General features: G+C 48.0%; 1 protein-coding gene across 11 annotated transcripts in view; it reads right to left on the bottom strand.

Annotated features, from left to right (window-relative positions):
- The window catches only part of HMGXB4 (HMG-box containing 4), a 148,764-nt gene that overhangs the window by 8,371 nt on the left and 116,127 nt on the right, over positions 1-24,266 (bottom strand). For all 11 annotated transcript variants that reach the window (XM_063940574.1, XM_063940579.1, XM_063940573.1 and 8 more), the window contains 4 exons: positions 9,397-9,461; positions 2,970-3,075; positions 2,668-2,840; positions 1,537-1,659 (listed from right to left, as the gene is read on the bottom strand). In XM_063940574.1, coding sequence (XP_063796644.1) covers positions 1,537-1,659; positions 2,668-2,840; positions 2,970-3,075; positions 9,397-9,461 — 467 coding nt within the window. The remainder of the gene's footprint in view (positions 1-1,536; positions 1,660-2,667; positions 2,841-2,969; positions 3,076-9,396; positions 9,462-24,266) is intronic.

Below are 24,266 nucleotides of genomic sequence, written 5' to 3'. Positions count from 1 at the left end.
TATACTGGCAAAGTCTCCTCCATAGCTTAAAACATCACACAACTGCTAGTCAAGTCCTTTTGTGCCAGTTTTACACGTGGATCTTAGCGGAGGGTCCCGTACGCCGCATCCGTGGTCAGCCGCACTTTGAACCGGGGCCCCCCGTTTGTACTCACCACCGATGTCACCTTCAGGCAGCGCTAGGGGTGTGCGCGTGCTGCGGCTGTGACAGCCAAGGCGCAGTACCCCGCTGAACAACAACCCCTCAGGACGGTGGTCCTGCAGCGGGGAAGCGGCTCTGCACCTCGTAAGGCCGATGACCGTCCCCTCCCTAACTCCCATGGTGCAGATATGCTGTTGACCAGACAGCATACCGAAAATAATAAAAGTTTAAAAGAAATTTAAAAAACACCTTCTGGAGCTGCAGAGATGTGCATCCTCTCCTGAGGGTACTTTTTTCTAAAACTGCCTGTGGGAGGGGGCATAGAGGGGAGGAGCCAGCACACCCAGTGGAAGAAATTTAAAGTGCACTGGCTCCTTTGGACCCCGTCTATACCCATCATACTAGTTTCCCCCAATATTCCTTATGGATGCTAGAGAAATACACTTTAAGCATTTTAAATGAAATAACAACAGTATATACAATCCATTCATACATAAAACATCATGCCAAATACAAAATCAACTACTTAAAGTAAATCAAATAAAAAAAAAACCCCCAAAAAAAACAAACAAACAAACAAAAAAACAAACCCCATCTCCATTCTCATGTGCCAAAGACACTTAAAAAAAATAAACTCTTCATAGTAGCATGTTAACACTGGGTCTATAAACTTGTTTCCACATACTGAACAATATTATTAAAGAATGGGGACAATTCAATTTCTTTACCATGCCCCCGTATACTTTAGAAAGGGGGATATTGAATTGTTTGTTCCAATGCTGGGCGCCCACTGCTTGTTGTGCATGTCGCGCCCAACATAGACCGGATTTAAACGCCTAAAATGGCTAGACCTATCTAATCTACAGGACGAGACAAGGAAAATGTGCAAAAGCCGGACAGGGGGGTGTGAGCAGACATAAAAGATGCCCGCGGTATTCGCACCTGATCGGAGCAACTGTTTAATAGTTGCATTGAGCGTAGGGCACCCAAAAAGAATTGAATTCCCCCCATAAAGCCATCAGGAGTGACCAGAAAAACAAAATCCCAGTGGCACCAATTTGGGCAAAACAGGAAGAGAAGCAGCTGCTCTTTTATTAATACCGGCCCCCAGCTTCCGTTCTTTAGCTCTGTCAAATAAAGAAATTTAAGTCTATCCAGACAATGTCACTTAATAATGGGAAAAGTGCAGTTAGAAAGGGATCTCTATGCACAATGAGTTATACCCAAGTGGAATAGGAGGAATATTTGCAGGAAAACACTGAAATCGTTGCCTCTGATGCTCACTGACTGCTATGGAATTTAGTAGGCAGAGAATACCAGCTGCTGAACCTAAGCTCCACCCACACATACAACTTACTGGCACAGTGCAGAACTTCTCTTAGTTTCACACTTACCAAAACTTGCTTGGGGCAGGCACTGAGCTGGGGAACATGGCTAGTGAGACACACCAAAGGCCCCATGGCACAGAGGATGGAATCCAACAGCACTGACAAGCTACCAGACACCGCAACCATGCCCTGAAAACAAAGACCAACTTCACTCAGGAGTGATGTTTTACCATTTTCAGTTTTACAAACACAGTTAACATCTCATGAATAATGAGTAGTAGCAACACCTAAGCACAGCTAGAAATGTAACCTGTTGTTATAACATGTGGGTAACCTTAAAACCCAAGAGCAGATGCTGAATATAGGCACAGTATGTAAAAAACATTGGCACCAAACTCTTTATAAAGAATATAAACAATATACTTCTCTCCTTCTTTATATAGGGTTTGGCGCCACTGGTGGGAATTCAATTGTTATTCGAGCTGGTGGCCACTAGATGGTGCCTGACGAAGCAATTCAATTATTGTTCCGTTTGGGTGCAAACAGCTGCCAGCACTGACATTTCTGTTCGCAGCCCCCCGTGCTGGCGAGCAGAAATGAGCGAAGAAGTACCCATTTGGTCGCCAAAACGGCAGCACTTTAGTCATGTATAGCCATTTTATGCAGGCTAAACCCGGCCTGTCTGGGTGCAAATAGCGCAAAAAAACAAACAAAAAACCTTGAGTTGCGCCCCACGATCTCCTGTCACCTTAGATGGGAGATCGGGTGCCCAAATCAACTGAATTCCCCTCATTGTGTCAATATTCAACACTTAACATCTCACTTATTCCTCTTTCTGGAGACAGTTCCAGTTTTAGGAAGTGGGCATACACAGTAAAATACACTTGATAACCAGTGGCCTTTCTGTGGTTTGTAAATGAATCTTAAAGACAAAAAATGAGCTCATTATAGGGTGTGAAGAATGGGTTTAAAGCAGAACTACAAAAACACCCTCTCTCTACATGACGTCTGCACGGCCATACTACTAGCACAATAAGCAATCTAAGAAATATTTATTTGGTGTTTTAAAGTAACAGTTATAACTGTAAGATAGGCCAACAAAGATTTCCTGTATCCTGCTTGTAAGTGTAATACAAGTGTGATAATCACATGGTTCTCTGAGCTGTGATAACACAAAGCAGCTCTGGTGATCATCACCTCCGTTTCTTGAAGTCTGTGACCTATCAAGCTCAAGGACTCGCCCAACAGCTGGAGATGGGCAGCCACGTCAATAGGCTCAGTGTCAGGGACTTTGGCTGGAGATGAAGAGAAGGATACAACGCTACTTGGGGACTTCTTGTGAGGAGAGGACAGTCCTGAGGAGGAGGATCCTAAGAATTTGAAGACACAAGAGACACTGCAATGTAAATATAACACCTAATACAAGGTCTTAGTTCACAGAAAAAATATAAACCCACATAACAAACGCCAGCAGGAGTTGTAATATGGGGCTTCCACACCTTTACTCTTTGAAGTGGACTCTGAAGGGCTGGATTTGCGTTTTACAGTAGTGGCCTCGGCTTTGTTCTGTTTGTGCTGGAGATACTGGGCCTTCTGCTTCCAAACCTGCCGCCAGAATAGGAGAGAAAGCTAAAGCGACACATTAACACAAACCACAATTCTCTTAGCAAGGAGGAAAATACAGCATTTCCCATTCCATAGCTAGAAAGATGACTAGACATTGATCATGAGAAGTCAGGCTTCTAGGTCTGGTGGCAAATTCAAGTCTTATCGATCTTAACAACATATAAGGAGTGGTCCCAATTAGCCATAAGTTGACTTGCAATGCGAGTAATTGCAGTGATATGCAACACTTACAATACCTCTAAACTATAAAAATATAAGAATTTACTTACCGATAATTCTATTTCTCGTAGTCCGTAGTGGATGCTGGGGACTCCGTCAGGACCATGGGGAATAGCGGCTCCGCAGGAGACAGGGCACAAAAATAAAGCTTTAGGATTAGGTGGTGTGTACTGGCTCCTCCCCCTATGACCCTCCTCCAAGCCTCAGTTAGGATACTGTGCCCGGACGAGCGTACACAATAAGGAAGGATATTGAATCCCGGGTAAGACTCATACCAGCCACACCAATCACACCGTATAACTTGTGATCTGAACCCAGTTAACAGTATGACAAACGTAGGAGCCTCTGAACAGACGGCTCACAACAATAACAACCCGAATTTGTTTGTAACAATAACTATGTACAAGTATTGCAGACAATCCGCACTTGGGATGGGCGCCCAGCATCCACTACGGACTACGAGAAATAGAATTATCGGTAAGTAAATTCTTATTTTCTCTAACGTCCTAAGTGGATGCTGGGGACTCCGTCAGGACCATGGGGATTATACCAAAGCTCCCAAACGGGCGGGAGAGTGCGGATGACTCTGCAGCACCGAATGAGAGAACTCAAGGTCCTCCTCAGCCAGGGTATCAAATTTGTAGAATTTTGCAAACGTGTTTGCCCCTGACCAAGTAGCAGCTCGGCAGAGTTGTAATGCCGAGACCCCCCGGGCAGCCGCCCAGGATGAGCCCACTTTCCTTGTGGAATGGGCCTTGACAGATTTAGGTTGTGGCAAGCCTGCCACAGAATGTGCAAGTTGAATTGTGCTACAAATCCAACGAGCAATCGTCTGCTTAGAAGCAGGAGCACCCATCTTGTTGGGTGCATACAATATAAACAGTGAGTCAGATTTCCCGACTCCCGCCGTTCTTGAAATATATATTTTCAATGCCCGGACCACGTCCAACAACTTGGAATCCTCCAAATCGTTAGTAGCCGCAGGCACCACAATAGGCTGGTTCAGGTGAAACGCTGACACCACCTTAGGCAGAAAATGAGGACGCGTCCGCAATTCTGCCCTGTCCGTATGGAAAATCAGATATGGGCTCTTATATGATAAAGCCGCCAGTTCTGATACTCTCCTGGCTGAAGCCAGGGCTAGTAGCATGGTTACTTTCCATGTAAGATATTTCAAATCTACCGATTTGAGTGGCTCAAACCAATGTGATTTGAGAAAATCCAAAACTACATTAAGGTCCCACGGAGCCACTGGGGGCACCACCGGGGGCTGTATATGTAGTACTCCTTTCACAAAAGTCTGGACTTCAGGAACTGAAGCCAATTCTTTCTGGAAGAAAATCGACAGGGCCGAAATTTGAACCTTAATGGACCCCAATTTGAGGCCCATAGACAATCCTGTTTGCAGGAAATGTAGGATTCGACCCAGTTGAAATTCCTCCGTGGGGGCCTTCCTGACCTCACACCACGCAACATATTTTCTCCAAATGCGGTGATAATGTTGTGCAGTCACCTCCTTCCTGGCTTTTACCAGTGTAGGAATGACCTCTTCCGGAATGCCTTTTTCCCTTAGAATTTGGCGTTCAACCGCCATGCCGTCAAACGCAGCCGCGGTAAGTCTTGGAATAGACACGGTCCCTGTTGAAGCAGGTCCCGTCTTAGAGGTAGAGGCCACGGATCCTCCGTGAGCATCTCTTGAAGTTCCGGGTACCAAGTTCTTCTTGGCCAATCCGGAGCCACTAGTATCGTTCTTACTCTCTTTTGCCGTATAATTCTCAGTACTTTTGGTATGAGAGGCAGAGGAGGGAACACATACACTGACTGGAACACCCACGGTGTTACCAGAGCGTCCACAGCTATTGCCTGAGGGTCTCTTGACCTGGCGCAATACCTGTCTAGTTTTTTGTTGAGGCGGGACGCCATCATATCCACCATTGGTTTTTCCCAACGGTTTACAATCATGTGGAAGACTTCTGGATGAAGTCCCCACTCTCCCGGGTGTAGATCGTGTCTGCTGAGGAAGTCTGCTTCCCAGTTGTCCACTCCCGGAATGAATACTGCTGACAGTGCTATCACATGATCTTCCGCCCAGCGAAGAATCCTTGCAGCTTCTGCCATTGCTGTCCTGCTTCTTGTGCCGCCCTGTCTGTTTACGTGGGCGACTGCCGTGATGTTGTCCGACTGGATCAACACCGGCTGACCCTGAAGCAGGGGTTTTGCCAGACTTAGAGCATTGTAAATCGCTCTTAGCTCCAGTATATTTATGTGAAGAGACATCTCCAGGCTTGACCATACTCCCTGGAAGTTTCTTCCCTGTGTGACCGCTCCCCAGCCTCTCAGACTGGCATCCGTGGTCACCAGGACCCAGTCCTGTATGCCGAATCTGCGGCCCTCTAACAGATGAGCACTTTGCAACCACCACAGAAGAGACACCCTTGTCCGTGGCGATAAGGTTATCCGCTGATGCATCTGCAGATGTGATCCGGACCATTTGTCCAGCAGATCCCACTGAAAAGTTTGTGCGTGGAATCTGCCGAATGGAATCGCTTCGTAAGAAGCCACCATCTTTCCCAGGACTCTTGTGCATTGATGCACAGACACTTTCCCTGGTTTTAGGAGGTTCCTGACAAGTTCGGATAACTCCCTGGCTTTCTCCTCCGGAAGAAACACCTTTTTCTGAACCGTGTCCAGAATCATTCCCAGGAACAGCAAACGTGTCGTCGGGGTCAACTGGGATTTTGGAAAATTCAGAATCCACCCGTGTTGTTGCAGCACTAGTTGGGTTAGTGCTACTCCGTCCTCCAGCTGTTCTCTGGACCTTGCCCTTATCAGGAGATCGTCCAAGTAAGGGATAATTAATACGCCTCTTCTTCGCAGAAGAATCATCATTTCGGCCATTACCTTGGTAAAGACCCGAGGTGCCGTGGACAATCCAAACGGCAGCGTCTGAAACTGATAATGACAGTTTTGCACCACGAACCTGAGGTACCCTTGATGTGAAGGGCAAATTGGGACATGCAGGTAAGCATCCTTTATGTCCAGGGACACCATAAAGTCCCCCTCTTCCAGATTCGCTATCACTGCTCTGAGTGACTCCATCTTGAACTTGAATTTTTGTATGTACAGGTTCAAAGATTTCAGATTTAGAATAGGTCTTACCGAGCCGTCCGGCTTCGGTACCACAAATAGCGTGGAATAATACCCCTTTCCCTGTTGTAGGAGAGGTACCTTGACTATCACCTGCTGAGAAAACAGCTTGTGAATGGCTTCCAATACCGTCGCCCTGTCTGAGGGAGACGTTGGCAAAGCAGACTTTAGGAACCGGCGAGGGGGAGACTTCTCGAATTCCAACCTGTAACCCTGAGATACTACCTGCAGAATCCAGGGGTCCACCTGTGAGCAAGCCCACTGTGCGCTGAAATTCTTGAGTCGACCCCCCACCGCTCCTGAGTCCGCTTGTAAGGCCCCAGCGTCATGCTGAGGGCTTTGCAGAACCCTGGGAGGGCTTCTGTTCCTGGGCAAGGGCTGCTTGCTGCCCTCTCTTACCCCTTCCTCTGCCCCGAGGCAGATATGACTGTCCTTTTGTCCGCTTGTTCTTATAGGACCGAAAGGACTGCGGCTGAAAAGACGGTGTCTTTTTCTGTTGGGAGGGGGTCTGAGGTAAAAAGGTGGATTTTCCGGCAGTTGCCGTGGCCACCAGATCCGATAGACCGACGCCAAATAATTCCTCCCCTTTATACGGCAATACTTCCATATGTCGTTTGGAATCCGCATCACCTGACCACTGTCGCGTCCATAAACTCCTTCTGGCAGATATGGACATCGCATTTACTCTCGATGCCAGAGTGCAAATATCTCTCTGAGCATCTCGCATATAAAGGAAAGCATCCTTTAATTGTTCTATAGTCAATAAAATACTGTCCCTATCCAGGGTATCAATATTTTCAGTCAGGGAGTCTAACCAGACGACCCCAGCACTGCACATCCAGGCTGAGGCGATGGCTGGTCGCAGTATAACACCAGTATGTGTGTATATACTTTTTAGGGTAGTTTCCAGTCTCCAATCAGCTGGATCCTTGAGGGCGGCCGTATCAGGAGACGGTAACGCCACTTGTTTTGATAAGCGTGTGAGCGCCTTATCCACCCTAGGGGGTGTTTCCCAGCGCGCCCTAACCTCTGGCGGGAAAGGGTATAATGCTAATAACTTTTTTGAAATTAGCACTTTTCTATCTGGGTTAACCCACGCTTCATCACATACATCATTTAATTCCTCTGATTCAGGAAAAACTACAGGTAGTTTTTTCACCCCCCACATAATACCCCTTTTTGTGGTACTTGCAGTATCAGAGATATGCAAAGCCTCCTTCATTGCCGTGATCATATAACGTGTGGCCCTACTAGAAAATACGTTTGTTTCATCACCGTCGACACTAGATTCAGTGTCTGTGTCTGGGTCTGTGTCGACCGACTGAGGTAAAGGGCGCTTTACAGCCCCTGACGGTGTCTGAGACGCCTGGGCAGGTACTAACTGGTTTGCCGGCCGTCAACTAATTTTTGTAATGTGCTGACATTATCACGTAATTCCATAAACAAAGCCATCCATTCCGGTGTCGACTCCCTGGGGGGTGACATCACCATTACCGGCAATTGCTCTGCCTCCACACCAACATCGTCCTCATACATGTCGACACACACGTACCGACACACAGCAGACACACAGGGAATGCTCTTATCGAAGACAGGACCCCACTAGCCCTTTGGGGAGACAGAGGGAGAGTTTGCCAGCACACACCCAAGCGCTATAATATATATGGGAACAACCTTATATAAGTGTTGTTCCTTATAGCCGCTTAAATATATAAAAATATCGCCAAAATATGCCCCCCCTCTCTGTTTTACCCTGTTTCTGTAGTGTAGTGCAGTGCAGGGGAGAGTCCTGGGAGCCTTCCTCACAGCGGAGCTGAGCAGGAAAATGGCGCTGTGTGCTGAGGAGAATAAGCCCCGCCCCCTATTCCGGCGGGCTTTTCTCCCGGAGTTTTAGACATCTGGCATGGGTTAAATACATACATATAGCCTCAATGGCTATATGTGATGTATTCTTTTGCCATAAAAGGTATTACATATTGCTGCCCAGGGCGCCCCCAGCAGCGCCCTGCACCCTCCGTGACCGTCTGGTGTGAAGTGTGTGACAACAATGGCGCACAGCTGCAGTGCTGTGCGCTACCTTCATGAAGACTGAAGAGCCTTCTGCCGCCTGTTTCCGGACCTTCAATCTTCATCATCTGTAAGGGGGGTCGGCGGCGCGGCTCCGGGACGAACCCCAGGGTGAGACCTGTGTTCCGACTCCCTCTGGAGCTAATGGTGTCCAGTAGCCTAAGAATCCAATCCATCCTGCACGCAGGTGAGTTGAAATTCTCTCCCCTAAGTCCCTCGATGCAGTGAGCCTGTTGCCAGCAGGACTCACTGAAAATAAAAAACCTAAAAAACTTTTTCTAAGCAGCTCTTTAGGAGAGCCACCTAGATTGCACCCTGCTCGGACGGGCACAAAAACCTAACTGAGGCTTGGAGGAGGGTCATAGGGGGAGGAGCCAGTACACACCACCTAATCCTAAAGCTTTATTTTTGTGCCCTGTCTCCTGCGGAGCCGCTATTCCCCATGGTCCTGACGGAGTCCCCAGCATCCACTTAGGACGTTAGAGAAAAAGAAAACTGTATCTCCATAGGACTGCGTGCAAAAAGATGCCAGTCTGAGGCGAGATTGAGCAGCGAGGAAGGTAAGTTGTGGTGCCTTTACCAAGGCAACTCGCCCCCTCACACCTAATAGGATCAACCCCATAGTGTTGTTATACAATAAGTGTAACAACATTTTACAGTTGAGCAATAAGTATTTATAATTCTCAAAGGAGTGAAGCTGGGTAGATACTTAGCAATGTGTACCCAGCCCAACATCGCCGCCGATGGGACCCGAAATGCGGCAAGTGCATACACACCTGCCAATGACGGGTCCAACGGCGGGGGGAGCCACATGACATGCTGCAGTAATATTCATTTTAAGCTCTTTAACATAAACCTTGAACTTACAAGTTTGTCCTTGTCAGGCAGCTGCTTCCAAACTTCTGCCAACTTCTTACTGAGCTCTCCAAAATCTAGCAAATAATTAAAAAACTAAAAATCAGACCAGAACAAACAGCACATGAATTGTAACCAAACATTAGTCACCTGTAAACAATTCTTACCAAAAAATATAAAAAAAGTAGTTACACAAATGATCTAGTGCTAAGAAATGAATTATACGCACAAACGTATATATACAATGGCTATTAAACAGATATACATGAAGAGACAATGGCCCTCATTCCGAGTTGTTCGCTCGCTAGCTACTTTTAGCAGAAATGCAAACACAAAGCCGCCGCCCTCTGGGAGTGTATCTTAGCATAGCAGAATTGCTAACGAAAGATTAGCATTTCTGCTATTAAGTATTTTCTTGCAGTTTCTGAGTAGCTCCAGACCTACTCCTAGATTGCGATCACCTCAGTCCGTTTAGTTCCTGGCTTGACGTCACAAACACGCCCTGCGTCCGGCCAGCCACTCCTCCGATTTCTCCAGCCACTCCTGCGTTTTTACCTGGCACGCCTGCGTCTTTTAGCACACTCCCTGAAAACAGACAGTTTCCGCCCAGAAACACCCACTTCCTGTCAATCACACTACGATCAGCAGAGCGATTGAAAAGCTTTGTTCGCCCGTGAATAAAATGCATAGTTTTGTGTAAAATCCGTGCGCAGAACTGCCGGATTTTAGCCTATTAGCAATCCTGCTAAAAATAGCAGCGAGCGAACAACTCGGAATGAGAGCCAATATATCAACAATTTATATAGTATGTTGTTTGTTAAAATAGTAGTTTCTTATATATTGCCTTTTGCTCACATATTAAAATCTGTCATCTGGATCTCTTAGCCACACCCACTCACGAAGTCCTGAAGGATGAAACGCGTCTGGGCGTGGCTTGATGCAGACGTTAATGCGCTGACGCCACGTAGCCAGGGAGCAGCGATTTTGCTAATGTGGATGACCGCCGGAGACTGGTGTTACTGAACTTGGGTTCTAACACAGTATCATGCGCTGCTGTGATATATTGCAATATATATCACCACAATCTTTAAGAGTGTTTTTTATATACATCTTTCAAGTAAAGTTTTTGATCTTAAAATACACTATTTGTGCACCTCCTAACTTTCAGGTTATATATGGATATTTGACCCTGCAGGACAGGGGCTTGGAGTGCTGCACCTCAAGCAAATATCGGCTATCACGTGGACTTTTATGAATTTTAACAACATTTATGCGCAATATACGTAGAGATACATTTTTCATAATTTTACATAGTTACATAGTTGTTGAGGTTGAAAAAAGACAAATGTCAATCGCGTTCAACCGGTATTAACATTTTATAATAATTAAATGCTGTATCCTTGGATATCTTTTTCAGCCAGGAATCTATCTAATCCATTTTCAAACTTATTGATTGAATCCACCAATACTACCTTCTCTGGCAGAGAATTCCAAATCCTTACTGCTCTTCCTGTGAAGAACCCTTTTCTCCGTTGAGTATGAAATTTTTTCTTCTAACCTCAGGGGGTGTCCTCGTATCCCATGTAGCGATTTTTTGATAAACAAATCGTTTGATAAATCCTTGTATTGTCCCTTTATATATTTATAAACATTAATAATGTCCCCTCTCAATCGCCTCTTTTCCAGTGTTAACATATCTAACCTTTTAAGTCTTTCCTCATAATTCAGTGCCTCTAAACCCTTAACAAGTTTGGTGGCTCGCATCTGAACCCTTTTGAGTTCCAAGATATCTTTTTTTATGGTGAGGTGCCCAGAACTGTACACAATATTCCAGGTGTGGCCGCACCAATGATTTATACAGTGGCAGGATTACACTCTCATCCCTTGTCTCCATTCCCCGTTTTATGCATGATAACACCTTATTTGCTTTTGTTGCTTCATTTTGACATTGCGTACTGCTACCAAGTTTAATAATAATAATTTTATTTATATAGCGCTCTTTCTCCAATAGGACTCAAGGAGCTTATTATCGATGAGCACCCCCAAATCTTTTTCAACTACCGTTATCCCTACATTTTCCCCATTTAGTTTATATGCTGCCCTATTGTTCTTAGTCTCAAAGTGCATAACTTTACATTTGTCTATATTGAATCTCATTCTCCATTTACCCGCCCAGACCTCAAGTCTAGATAAGTCATTCTGTAGAGAGTCAACATCCTTTTCTGAATTAATTACTCTACATAATTTAATATCGTCTGCGGAAATTGACTATGTGCTCTCTAGTCCCTCTCCTAGGTCACTAATGAATATTTAACGAGCAATGGCCCAAGTACTGATCCCTGCGGTATTCCACTGAGTACTGAGGCCCATTCAGAGAACATCCCATTAATCCCCACTCGCTTTTCCCTATTGTACAGCCAATTACTCACCCAAGTACAAATAGTGTTTCCTACCCCAAGCTCTCTTAATTTGAAAATTTGTCTCTTATGTGGGACTTTGTCAAAGGCCTTAGCGATGTCCAGAAAGACCACATCCACTGCTTTACCCTGATCAATATTATCGCTCACTTTCTCGTAGAAGCTTATTAAGTTAGTTTGACATGACCATGATACATATTTATTAAATAGAGGAATATGTAAGACTCCCCAGCGGGCATGCTCATTGCTCCCCTAATAAACTTTCTGGCATTGTAAAAACTTAAATATTCAAAGTTTCAAGACAGCTTAATACTTGCATGAATAAGGAAAGTTATGGTAGACATACCATGGTTAACTCTCTTTCTGTGAGGTATACTGGGTTCCACAGGGAAAACACTGGGGTGTAGAGCGGGATCTTGATCCAGAGGCATCATCAGGCAAAGCTTTGACTGTCCCAGGATGCATTGGGGCCTCCTCTATAACGCCGCCTCTAGGCACTGAGAGCTTAGTTTCGTTAACTAGTCCAATGCAGGAGCAGGTAAAAGAGAAGGCAGATGTTAGTCACACAGAGCCACAATCTCACGACAGGAGAGGGTACCAACGGCTAATGCTATACAACCCAAAGAATCTAGGTGCGTCAGGGTGAGCATCCTGTGGAACCCGGTGTACCTCGCAGAAAGAGTTAACCATGGTAATTCTACCATAACTCTCCTTTTCTGCAGTGGGGTACACTGTGTTCCACAGGGAAAACATCGGGGACGTCCTAAAGCAATTCATCAAGGGAGAGGACGCGGTGTCCAAAGGAAGAATCCTGGGAGACGGAACTATCAAAGGCATAGAACCTAATGAATGTGTTCACCGAGGATCACATAGCCGCCTTGCACAATTGTTCTGGGGAAGCGCCACGGCGGGCCGCCCAAGAAGGTCCAACAAACCGAGTAGAATGGGATTTAACACAAGCAGGAGCTGGGAGTCCAGCCTGCGCATAGGCTTGTGCAATCACCATTCTAATCCATCTGGCCAAAGTTTGCTTATTCGCAGGCTAGCCACGTTTGTGAAAATCAAACAAACAGTGCAAAAAGGGAGTCTGACCTCCTGATGGAGGCAGTCCTCTCCACATAGACAAGGAGAGCCCTAACCACATCCAAAGAACGTTCTTTGGGAGACAAATCCGAAGAGACAAAGGCCGTAACCACAATCTCTTGGTTAAGGTGAAAACATGACACCACCTTAGGCAAATAACCGGGGCTAGTTGGTAGAACATCCGTCTTGCAGAGGCAATGGCCAGCAAGAACAGGACCTTGGCTGTGAGCCATTTCAGGTCCACCAATTCAAGAGGTTCAAATGGAGACTCTTGCAGAGCATTCAGCACAACAGACAAATCCCAAGGAGACACAGGAAGGATATAGGGAGGCTGAATCTGAATAACGCCCTGAATGAACGTTTGAACATCAGGTATAGAGGCAATTTTTCTCTGAAACCAAATTATGTCCATGGACATAATTCAGAGCCCTGTAATAAACCAGGGCAGAGGCCGGTTTGCGGGCTTGCATAACCGCCTCTGAAAATCCTTTGGCTCTCAAGAGTGAAGCTTCAATAGCCACGCTGTCAAAGCCAGTCTGGCCAGGTCTGGGTAGAGACAAGGGCCTTGTACGAGGCGGTCTGGTCGTTAAGGAAGTAGAAGGGGATGCCTCGTCGATAGACCCTGCACGTCTGAGAACCAATGCCGTCTGGGCCACGCTGGAGCGATTAGAAGCAGCATTCCTCCTTCCTGTTTGAACTTCCGTAGAACTCTGGGCAGGAGTGACACTGGAGGGAACATGTAAGGTAGTTGAAAAGTCCATGGAATCGCCAGTGCGTCCACAAACGCTGCTTGAGGATCCCTTGTCCTTGATCCAAAGTCCGGAACCTTGTGATTGTGTTGAGACGCCATGCGGTCTACGTCCGGTAGACGCCACCTGTCTACGAGGAGTTGAAAGACTTCCGGATGAAGACTCCACTCTCACCTTGTACATCCTGGCGACTGAGGTAGTCCACTTCCCAGTTCAGGACACCCCGGAATGAACACTGCCGGTATACTCGGCAGATGGCGTTCTGACCAACAAAGGAATTTTGACACTTCCTTCATAGCCATGCGGCTTTGAGTGCCGCCTTGATGGTTTATGTATGCCACTGTTGTGGCGTTTTCTGACCGTACTTGAACTGGTCTGTCCCGTACCGGAGGCAAGGCAAATGATAATGCACTGAACACCGCCCTCAGCTCTAGGATGTTTATTGGAAGGAGTGATTCCTCCTTGGTCCACCGTCCCTGAAAAGAGTGTTGCTCCAACACTGCTCACCATCCCCTCAGACTGGCATCCGTCATCAGGAGGACCCAGTTGGGGATCCAGAAGGTAAGACACCTGCTCAATTGCTGGTCCTGGAGCCACCCAGTCAGCAACAAACAAACCTCCGGAGTCAACAAGATCCTTTTGGATCCGATCCGATGAGGCAGGCCGTCCCACTTGGCAAAAATGAATCATTGTAGAGGGCGGGAATTAAATTGAGCAGACTCCACCATGCCGAATGTCGACACCATCAGTCCAAGAACTTGCATCGCCGATTGAATCTACACTCTGGGGTGAAAGAAGAAGTGTCTTATCCTGTCCTGGATTTTCAGGACCTTGTCTGGAGACAGGAACAGTCTCTGACTGTGTGTCCAGAAGCGCCCCTAGGTTCACCATGCTCTGAGCTGGGACCAGCGAGGACTTCTTCCAACTGATCAGTCATCCGTTGGCTTGTAAGCAACTTACAGTCAATTGAAGATGACTGAGGAAAACATTGTGGGAACGGGTGTGGATCATTGGACTGACAGTGTCTAGGTCGACAATGTTTGGGTCGACAGTCACTAAGTTGACAGGTCAAAAAGTCGACATGAGTTTTTCATGTTTTTTTGGTGTCGTTTTCTCCGTACAGTGACCGGGAAGCCCAATTAGTGCACCGTGTCCGCTCGCCATGCTTCGGGCAAGATACCTCGCTCCGCTACCGCTGCACTCAGCACAGGTTACTATTCCCAATCGTAGTACGCGTGGATCGTTAAGTATGAAAAAGTTTAAAAAAAAAGAAAATGTGGGGGGCGTGGCCAGGACGGGCATGGAGTAGCACTCACACTGTGCAGCTCTCCAGCCACTTTATCCTGCAATCATATCCTGAATCCCCCTCTGGGTCCAACTTTGCAGCCACCGATCCATGAAGGTTCCCTGCTCCCCCCTGGAGTGAACTTACATCCGTTACCGTTGTTTCTAGAGGCCCGGGAGCTCCGGACTCCGGCGGGCCCTGGTCCGTGCCTGGAGCCGCTGCCTCGTGTGGGGACCGGAAGTTCGGCTCTGTGTCTGTCCCGTCTGCCGCTCGCTGCGGCCGTCCGGAGCGCCGGGGAGGTGAGGGTGCCGTGCGCTCAGCTGTTGCCCTGCTGATCCCCTGTGAGGTCCGGGGGGAGCCACGGGTGAAACTCCCCGATCCGTCTCTCCTGCTGCGGGGACGCGCTGCCCGCGAAACCGGAAGTGCGGCTCCGCTGTCCGCCGCCTGCACCATCCTGGCGGGACACATTTGAGCAGTGGGTATCTGGATGTGGGGCACCCCTACACCTGTGGGGGAAATCTGGAAGAGTGTGGGGTCTCCTGAATTCCTGCGGGGTAACTGCCTTGGCGGCCATTTTATGGACTCCCTCTGCTACACTGGGACTAAGGTGCTGGGGAAGCTGTGGATACTGGGATGCATATGACCCTCTCCCTCCTTCTATTACAATCCGCAAGTTTGCTCACGGGGAAGTACCGGAAATTGATATTATAAGTCCTGCAGCTCTGGTTGGGAGTGATAATCCCTGCACCCCTGCTGAAGTGGTTGGTCACGTTGCACTATATCCGGAGATTGTGGCCCTGCTGGCTATTTATACATATCTATAGTTTGCCTGACGCCCGTTTGCCGGCTGGCACCCCCCCTTTTTTTCTTTGCCTGTATTTGCTTTGATATGTCCTGCAGACCGGGAGAACCAACACCGTGCTGTCTAAAATGGTGAAAGGTCGCCAGACTGGCGCGGCAGCGGGAGCGATGGATAAGTTTGTTCGTGACCAGGGCCCCCAGCAGCGGAGAGGGGAGACTACAAGATCCGAGGCATCGCCCCCATCTCCTGCTTATAGTTCCGTCTCCTCTGACCCTCCGGATGCTGCACTGCAGAGAGTACTGGACGCGGTAACTGCCAGTGAAGTGCGCCTGGCTGATAAAATCGGGCAGGTGCAGTCCGACCTCTCCATTATTCATCAGGACCTCCAGCGGGTGAGAGAGAGAGTGGGAGAAGCGGAGACCCGTATTTCCAATATTGAAGATACCGTTGGCCCGCTGGGTCGTCGCACTGATGCTTTGGAGTCCCAGATGAATGATGTGCGCAAAAAGCTCACGGATGTGGAGGGGCGTCTGCGGCGCAATAACGTCCGCTTCATTGGCCTGCCTGAAAAAGAAGAGGGCTCCGCTCCCGAAGAATTTCTCGTAAAATGGCTCCGAGATTCTTTCGGATCTGAGGAATTCTCGCCTTATTTCACTGTTGAACGGGCCCATAGAGTTCCAATGCGCCCACTGCCGCCGGGGGCTCCAGCCCGTACCTTTATTGCTAAGTTCCTTCATTACCGTGATCGGGACACAATTCTGAGGCTGGCTCGTATTAAGGGCCCTCTGAAATGGAATAGATCGCCAATATCGGTATTCCCGGACTTTGCGGTGGATGTACAAAAAGATAGGGCTCAGTTTATACCTGTCAAGAGGAGACTTCGTGAACTTGACCTGCCGTATGCCATGCTATTCCCAACCAGACTGCGGGTAGTGGCGGATGGGGAAACAAAGTTTTTCACGACCCCTCGTGAGGCCATGGTGTGGCTGGACAGACGATTCCCGGCGGGACTTGCCCTTGCGGATTAGTGACTATCCGGCTGATATTGGAAGCTGATTTTCTCCTGTTCTCCCTTTATGGCTAATTATTTTGTCTGTCTTAGATACATGTGTTAGATATTGCGAGGCGATAGGATGCGGGCCTGTTTGAGTGCTGTTAATGCTTCCTTTAGCCCCCGCTACATTGTTATCGCAGTTCAGACAGGATATATGTATACTCTTTAAGTCAGCCATGATATACTTGGTATGTTCTTGTTTATGATTATACCTTGGGGGTTTTTGCTCTCTTTTGTTCCTGTTATATTATCGGTCTCTGTGCGTGAGGTGGGGGGGGGATTGCTAAATACTTGACCTGATATAGGTGGTTTTATGATATCCGAGTATGTTTTTATTTTGGGTATTAGATGGACCTAGGGGGCGGATCTCTATGATCCCCCCTCATTTGTTTTTGTTTTCGAGGGGGGAGAGGCTGGTGGCTGGGAGCTACCTCCTAATTTTGCTGTTCTCTAGTTGTTCTCTATTCCCGAGAGTCATTACATTCTTGGCCCCAATTAAGGAGTGTTTGCACTGGCCGATGGTACAATAAAGTTTGGTTTATTTTAATTTTTAGGTATGTACACTCAGTTCCGGGATCCAGGTATGCTGCATGTTGGGGGTGGTATACAGGGAGGGGGGAAGGGGGGGTTGTTGGGTTATATTTACTTTTTGAGCGGAAATGTATGCTGTGAAAGTACATGGTTTACTACTATATGTTATATGAGAAATAATGTTTACTAAATGCACTATAGACTGCATACATGTACTGCTGTCTCTACACATGTTGGGTGTGGATAATGTGTGTGTGTTTGTGTGAAATGTTAAAGCAAAATTGAAAAACTTCAATAAAAAATATTGAATAAAAAAAAAAAAAAAAGAATGTGAAAAACTCATGTCGACCTTTTGACCTGTCGACCTAGAACATGTCGACCTAGACAAAGCCCCCAATTCCGACACACGTCGTGCATAAGCTAAGGCCAACAATGTGACAGCCTTCCACGTGAGAAACTTGATCTCAGCCTCCTGTAAAGGCTCATTCCAATCTGATTGCAGGAAATGCAACACCACGTTAAGATCCCAGGGTGCCGTCGGCGCCACAAAGGGAGGCTGGATGTGCAGAACCCCTTTCAAAAAAGTGTGAACCTCAGGGAGGGCAGCCAATTGTTTCTGGAAGAAAATGGATAAAGCCGAAATCTGAACCTTTATGAATCCCAAACGCAGGCCCATATCCACACCTGCTTGTAGGAAGAAGAGAAACCGTCCGAGTTGAAACTCCACTGTAGGAAACTTCTTGGACTCACACCAAGACACATAAAATGCGATGATAATGTTTAGACGTTACCCCTTTCCTAGCCTGTATCAGGGTAGGAATGACCTTCTTCGGAATGCCCTTCCGAGCAAGTATCAGGCGCTCAACTTCCATGCCGTCAAACATAGCCGCGGTAAGTCTTGATAGGCGAACAGCTCCTGCTGCAGCAGGTCCTCCCGAAGAGGAAGAGGCCTCGGTTCTTCTTGTAGTAGATTCAGAAGTTCCGCATACCAAGCCCTTCTTGGCCAGTCTGGGGCAATGAGGATCGCTTGAACCCTTGTTCTCCTTATGAGCTTTTGGATTCTTGGGATGAGTGGGAGTGGTGGAAACACGTACACTGACTGGAACACCCACGGAGAAACAAGGCGTCCACTGCCACTGCCTGTGGGTCCCTCGACCTGGAACAATAACGCCGAAGCTTCTTGTTGAGACGAGAGGCCATCATGTCTATTTGGGGTAATCCCCAAAGGTCTGTTATTTCCTTGAACATCTCCGGATGGAGACCCCACGTCCCTAGATGGAGATTGTTTCTGCTTCCCAGTTGTCTACTCCCGGAATGAAGATGGCTGACAGCGCCAACGTGTGCTTTTCTGTCCAGAGGAGTATTCTTGTGATCTCTGACATTGCCGCTCTGCTCTTCGTTCCACCTTGTCAGTTTATGTAAGCCACTGTTGTTACGTTGTCCGACTGCACTTGAATGGCCCGATTTCTTAGAATAGGGGCTGCCTGAAGAAGACCGTTGTAGACGGCTCTTAATTCCATGATGTTGATGGGCAGGCCGGCTTCCAGGCTTGACCACCGTCCTTGGAAGGTTACTCCTTAAGTGACTGCTCCCCAGCCCCGAAGGCTCGCATCCGTGGTTAGAAGGACCCAGTCCTGAATCCCGAACCTGCGTCCCTCCAGAAGATGAGGCAATTGGAGCCACCGGAGGAGTGAAATCCTTGCCTTTGACGACAGACGAATTCTCTGGTGCATGTGGAGATGAGATCCCGACCACTTGTCCAGGACATCCAGTTGGAAGGACCGAGCGTGGAACCTCCCATACTGGAGAGCCTCGTAAGAGGCCACCATCTTTCCCAATAGGCGAATGTATTGGTGAACCGACACCCGGGCTGGCTTCAGGACATCCCGGACCATAGTTTGTAATATCAACGCCTTTTCCTGCGGAAGAAACACCTTTTGCACTTCCATGTCCAGGATCATTCCCAGAAAGGACAACCTCTGGGTTGGTTCCAAATGTGACCTTGGAAGGTTCAGAATCCAACCATGACTCTTGAGGAGGCATGTTGTAAGAACAATGGACTGCAGCAGCTTCTCCTTGGACGATGCCTTTATCAGCAGATTGTCCAGATATGGAATGATGTTCACACCCTGTTTGCGGAGGAGAATCATCATTTTTGCCATCACCTTGGTAAACACCCTTGGTGCTGTGGAGCAATGCGAAATGGAGATAAGCCTGGTGCGGCAGCCAGATCGGAATGGGGAGGTACGCATTCTTGAAATCCTGTGATACCAGGAATTCCCCCTCTTCCAGACCTGATATCACCGCCCTGAGAGACTCCATCTTGAACTTGAACTCCTTTAGAAAGGGGTTCAATGATTTTAGGTTCAGAATGGGCCTGATCGAACCATCCGGTTTCGGTACCACGAAAAGGCTTGAATAGTAACCTTTGTTCTGCATGTGAGGTGGTACTGGCACAATGACCTGTGCCTCCACCAGGGATCCAGGCCGGACGATACCCAGATGTGACTGAGGTGTCTGAGTCTGGCTCCCACTGGCCCCATCTCCAGGCCGCGCGGTCCTCCGTCATGCGGAGGACTTTGCCGTACCTGAATTAGGCTTTTGCTCCTGGGAACCTGCAGCTGCAGGTTTCTTGAACTTAACTCGACCTCCCCTAAAGAAGGTATTGTCACGATCCAGGTTATCAGCCCCCATTATTTACCTGCTAAGTGCCTTCTGAGACTGGCACGGCGTTCCAGGCCCGGATTCCACCTGCGCTGTCTGTGGGCAGCGTGCTGCATATCTGTATCTCAAGGTGCTCCTCTGTGGTCGCTGCAGTGCTGACATGGAAACACTATGTTAAACATCCATCTGTTTAAAGTATGGCGTCTCCTGCCCTCTGCAGCCTCCGCCGCCATTACTGCCGATTCTCACATGTGGAATACAAACAGACTTTCCCTCCAGTTTAAAACATGGGCGCAGCCATGTTTGTTTTACATCACATGTTGTTCTCAGCCTATCCGCTGCAGTCTGGACTCTGTGTAATTATCCAGCCAATCCCTGCTCACCAGCTGGGATAAATATCCTGCTCCAGTGCTGGATAATCGTCAGTACTTTGGTTGTTAATCCTGCAAAGATGTCTCTCCTGTTTGGTGAATGCTCAGCTTGACTTTCCAGGTATTCCAGCTCCTGTGATTCAGCTTTCCCAAGAGACTGGCACCAATCACCATTCTGCGGTGCAGCCTGACTCCTACAGAGTTCCAGCCCTGCTTCTTGGCTTTCTACAGCAATCCTGATACCGGCTTACAGCGCAGGTTCTATTCTGCCTCCAGCTTCCAGCGGTATTCTGGCATCATTACGGTTTCCAGTTATCTACAGCATTGCACTCTAGCTTCTGCGGTAAAGTGTCACTGGCTTCCAGCTTCAGCGGGTCACCCACATCGCTTTCAGCTTCCAGCAGTGATTGATTTTACCATCTGCCTACAGTGTTGCTGCATCTCACTTTCAGCGGTATTCCTATTTCGCTCTGCACTATTGCTTCGCTCTTTAGCTTTAAAGGTACATTTGTCACTGGCTTCCAGCGTTCCAGCAGTGCTGGATAATCGTCAGTACTTTGGTTGTTAATCCTGCAAAGATGTCTCTCCTGTTTGGTGAATGCTCAGCTTGACTTTCCAGGTATTCCAGCTCCTGTGATTCAGCTTTCCCAAGAGACTGGCACCAATCACCATTCTGCGGTGCAGCCTGACTCCTACAGAGTTCCAGCCCTGCTTCTTGGCTTTCTACAGCAATCCTGATACCGGCTTACAGCGCAGGTTCTATTCTGCCTCCAGCTTCCAGCGGTATTCTGGCATCATTACGGTTTCCAGTTATCTACAGCATTGCACTCTAGCTTCTGCGGTAAAGTGTCACTGGCTTCCAGCTTCAGCGGGTCACCCACATCGCTTTCAGCTTCCAGCAGTGATTGATTTTACCATCTGCCTACAGTGTTGCTGCATCTCACTTTCAGCGGTATTCCTATTTCGCTCTGCACTATTGCTTCGCTCTTTAGCTTTAAAGGTACATTTGTCACTGGCTTCCAGCGTTCCAGCAGTGTTGAGTGCTACCATCTGTTTCCAGCGGTATTCCTATATCGCTCTGCACTACTGCATCGCTCTCTAGCTTCAAAGAGCAGTGTTGGGTTTTACCATCTGTCTTCAGCGGTGCTTCATCTCATCTCCAGCGGTATTCATATATCGCTCTGCATACCATACCACACAACATCGGACCACAGTATCTATCGATGCTCACCATCGAACTGTTGCTCTACTGGTGAGTTCAGCGCATCTTTACTCACATCGGTTCCGTCCGGTAGTCTCTGGCAATCCTGTCTACATCATTTCAACCTCAGTGTATCAGTGTCTATTTCAAACTCCTGATACCATCTACTGTGCAGTACTTGCCGTTCCTCATTACAGCGGTTAGGTGTGGCCACGGACTTTCCAAATCTGAATATTGGCAAGGACTTTACTATCTTGTTCTGCATAGACACAGTCTCAAATACCACTTGCATTTCCAGGAACTGTACTGCATTTTTATTCTGCACTCACTGTTGATGATATCTCAATGCCAAGAGTTATACTGTGTGTTCAATAAACTGTTATAATTTTACTCTGTTGTTGGGGTCACTCCTTCGGGTTCAAGGTATCTAATCATACTGCATGTCTAGGAACCTAATCTCACCTCCACGGTTCACCTACACGCCAGCCCCTACAATTGAGGCTTCCCCCAGTCAGCCTCAACCCTCAGTTGTGACAGGTATTGGACGTTCTGGCCTTTCTAGGACTGTTAGGCCGAAAGGACTACGTTGCAGGTGAAGAGGATTTCTTCGGAGCAGGTGCTGCTGAGGGAAGAAACGGAGACTTACCCGCTGTAGCCGTGGATATCCACGCATCTAGAGCTTCCCCAAAGAGAGCCTGACCTGTATAGGGTAGGGCCTCCACACTTTTCCTGGATTACGCGTCGGCCGACCACTGGAACAGCCAGTCCCCGATGAGCTGAAACAGTCATGAAAGATATTCTACCATAAAACCTGCTGAATCATGTATGTTGCGTAAATATAAAGCAACGTCATCCCTTTCCATTGTATCCAAATGCTCAAGTAAGGTAGCCGACCACTTCTCTATTGCCTTTGCAATCCATGCAGTAGCAATAGTGGGACGTAATATGGCCCCTGAAGCAGTGTACATTGATTTAAGTGTGTTATCAAATTTTCTATCAGCCGGCTCCTTTAAAGCGGTAGATCCTGGAACAGGCAAAACCACCTTCTTTGAGAGTCTGGACACAGATGCATCAACAATTGGCAGGTTTTCTAATTTTTTCCTATCCTCCTCAGGGAAAGGAAACGCCACCGGTACCCTTTTAGGGACCTGGAATTTTTTCTCAGGGTTTTCCCATGCCTTTTCAAATATAGCATTCAATTCCTTTGACGCAGGGAAGGTTAGCGCGGCTTTTTTATTTTTAGTGAAAAAACCCTGCTCAGGTGTGGTATCATTAACATTCAACACATCCCTGATAGCCTCTATCAACAATTGCACCCCTTTTGCAAGAGATGTGGACCCCCGCAACACATCCCCATCACCGTCTGTTGTGTCAGAGTCGGTATCCGTGGCGTCTTGTGAGACCTGCACAAGCGCACGTTTGTGGGGGTATATAGCGGGGCGTCCTGAGGTACCAGAAACCGGCCATACTGCCATAGAGCTCTGTAATACCTGGGTTGCAGATTCATTACTTGCAACCCTGCCAGAAATCTGAGAAATCCACGATTTAATAGAGGAAAACCACTCAGGCTCCCTTGCTGGTATCTGTGCTAAACCTGTGCTATCCTGATTACATGGAATGGGATCATCCCGGGAGGATAAATCCTCTGCAGCATATGACACAGTATCCCTGGACATAGCTAAAGGAGACCACCAAACACTACACACACAGGTGAGGGCAGACAAGAGTTTGCCCCCCAAGAATGGCAAGAGAGACACAGAGATTGGAGCCAACCCACACACAGCGCTTTTAGCAAAGGGAGACCCCTTGTCAGCGCTGACTGTGCACCTTAATAGGACATACAGTCTTATTACAGCCTCCCCTCCCCTCTCCAAACCCCTGGTACCGTGTACAGATAGCTGGAGTTGCTGTGGAGGGACCTGTTCTTCCTCTCAGCGCTGTGCAGGCAGGAAAATGGCGCTGAATGCTGCTGGGTCTGCTCTAAGTAGAAGCTCTGCCCCCTTAATGGCGCTGTCTTCCCGCTCTTCATAGATTATACTGGCCTGTGGAAAATATGCTGGCTGAGATCCGCGGACCCCGACAGGCTTCTGGACCAGTGTGGGGGTAAGCGCTGGCCCAGGGCGCCCCTCACAGCGCCGCACCATGTGCCTCTGAGCAATCCCAGGAGTGCAGTTAATACTGCACTCCCTCCCCGTTGCCATCCTCACACCGCCCCCCCCCCTACCACTTGCTAGGGGGGTCGGTGTCTCACTCACCACATCTTCAGCTCTGTAAGGGGTTGGCGGCATGCTGCTGGGTCGAGTGGTCCCCTGTGGCGGAGAACGAGCCGACCCCTCTGGAGCTCAGTGTCCAGTCAGCGGAGACAGTGGCTCAGACCCTGCAGGGCGGACACTGCTTTCCCCCTTAGTCCCTCGCTGCAGGGAGGCTGCTGCCAGCAGCCTCCCTGTAAAATAATAAACTCTAAAAATAAAATTTCCTAGAAAAGCTCTGTAGAGCTCCCCTAGCTGTGACCGGCTCCTCCGGGCACATTTTCTAAACTGAGTCTGGTAGGAGGGGCATAGAGGGAGGAGCCAGGAGTGCCAATGGCTCCTGGTGGACCCGTCTATACCCCATGGTACTAATGTGGACCCCAGCATCCTCTAGAACGTAAGAGAAACATGAAATTGTCTAGGTCCGGTGGTATATATCAGAATACTCGTACAATATATTCTGGAATAGGTACACT

This window comes from Pseudophryne corroboree, chromosome 9, assembly GCF_028390025.1.
Source record: "Pseudophryne corroboree isolate aPseCor3 chromosome 9, aPseCor3.hap2, whole genome shotgun sequence".
Lineage (NCBI taxonomy): Eukaryota > Metazoa > Chordata > Amphibia > Anura > Myobatrachidae > Pseudophryne > Pseudophryne corroboree.
This window is presented reverse-complemented; position numbering and strand designations above follow the sequence as displayed.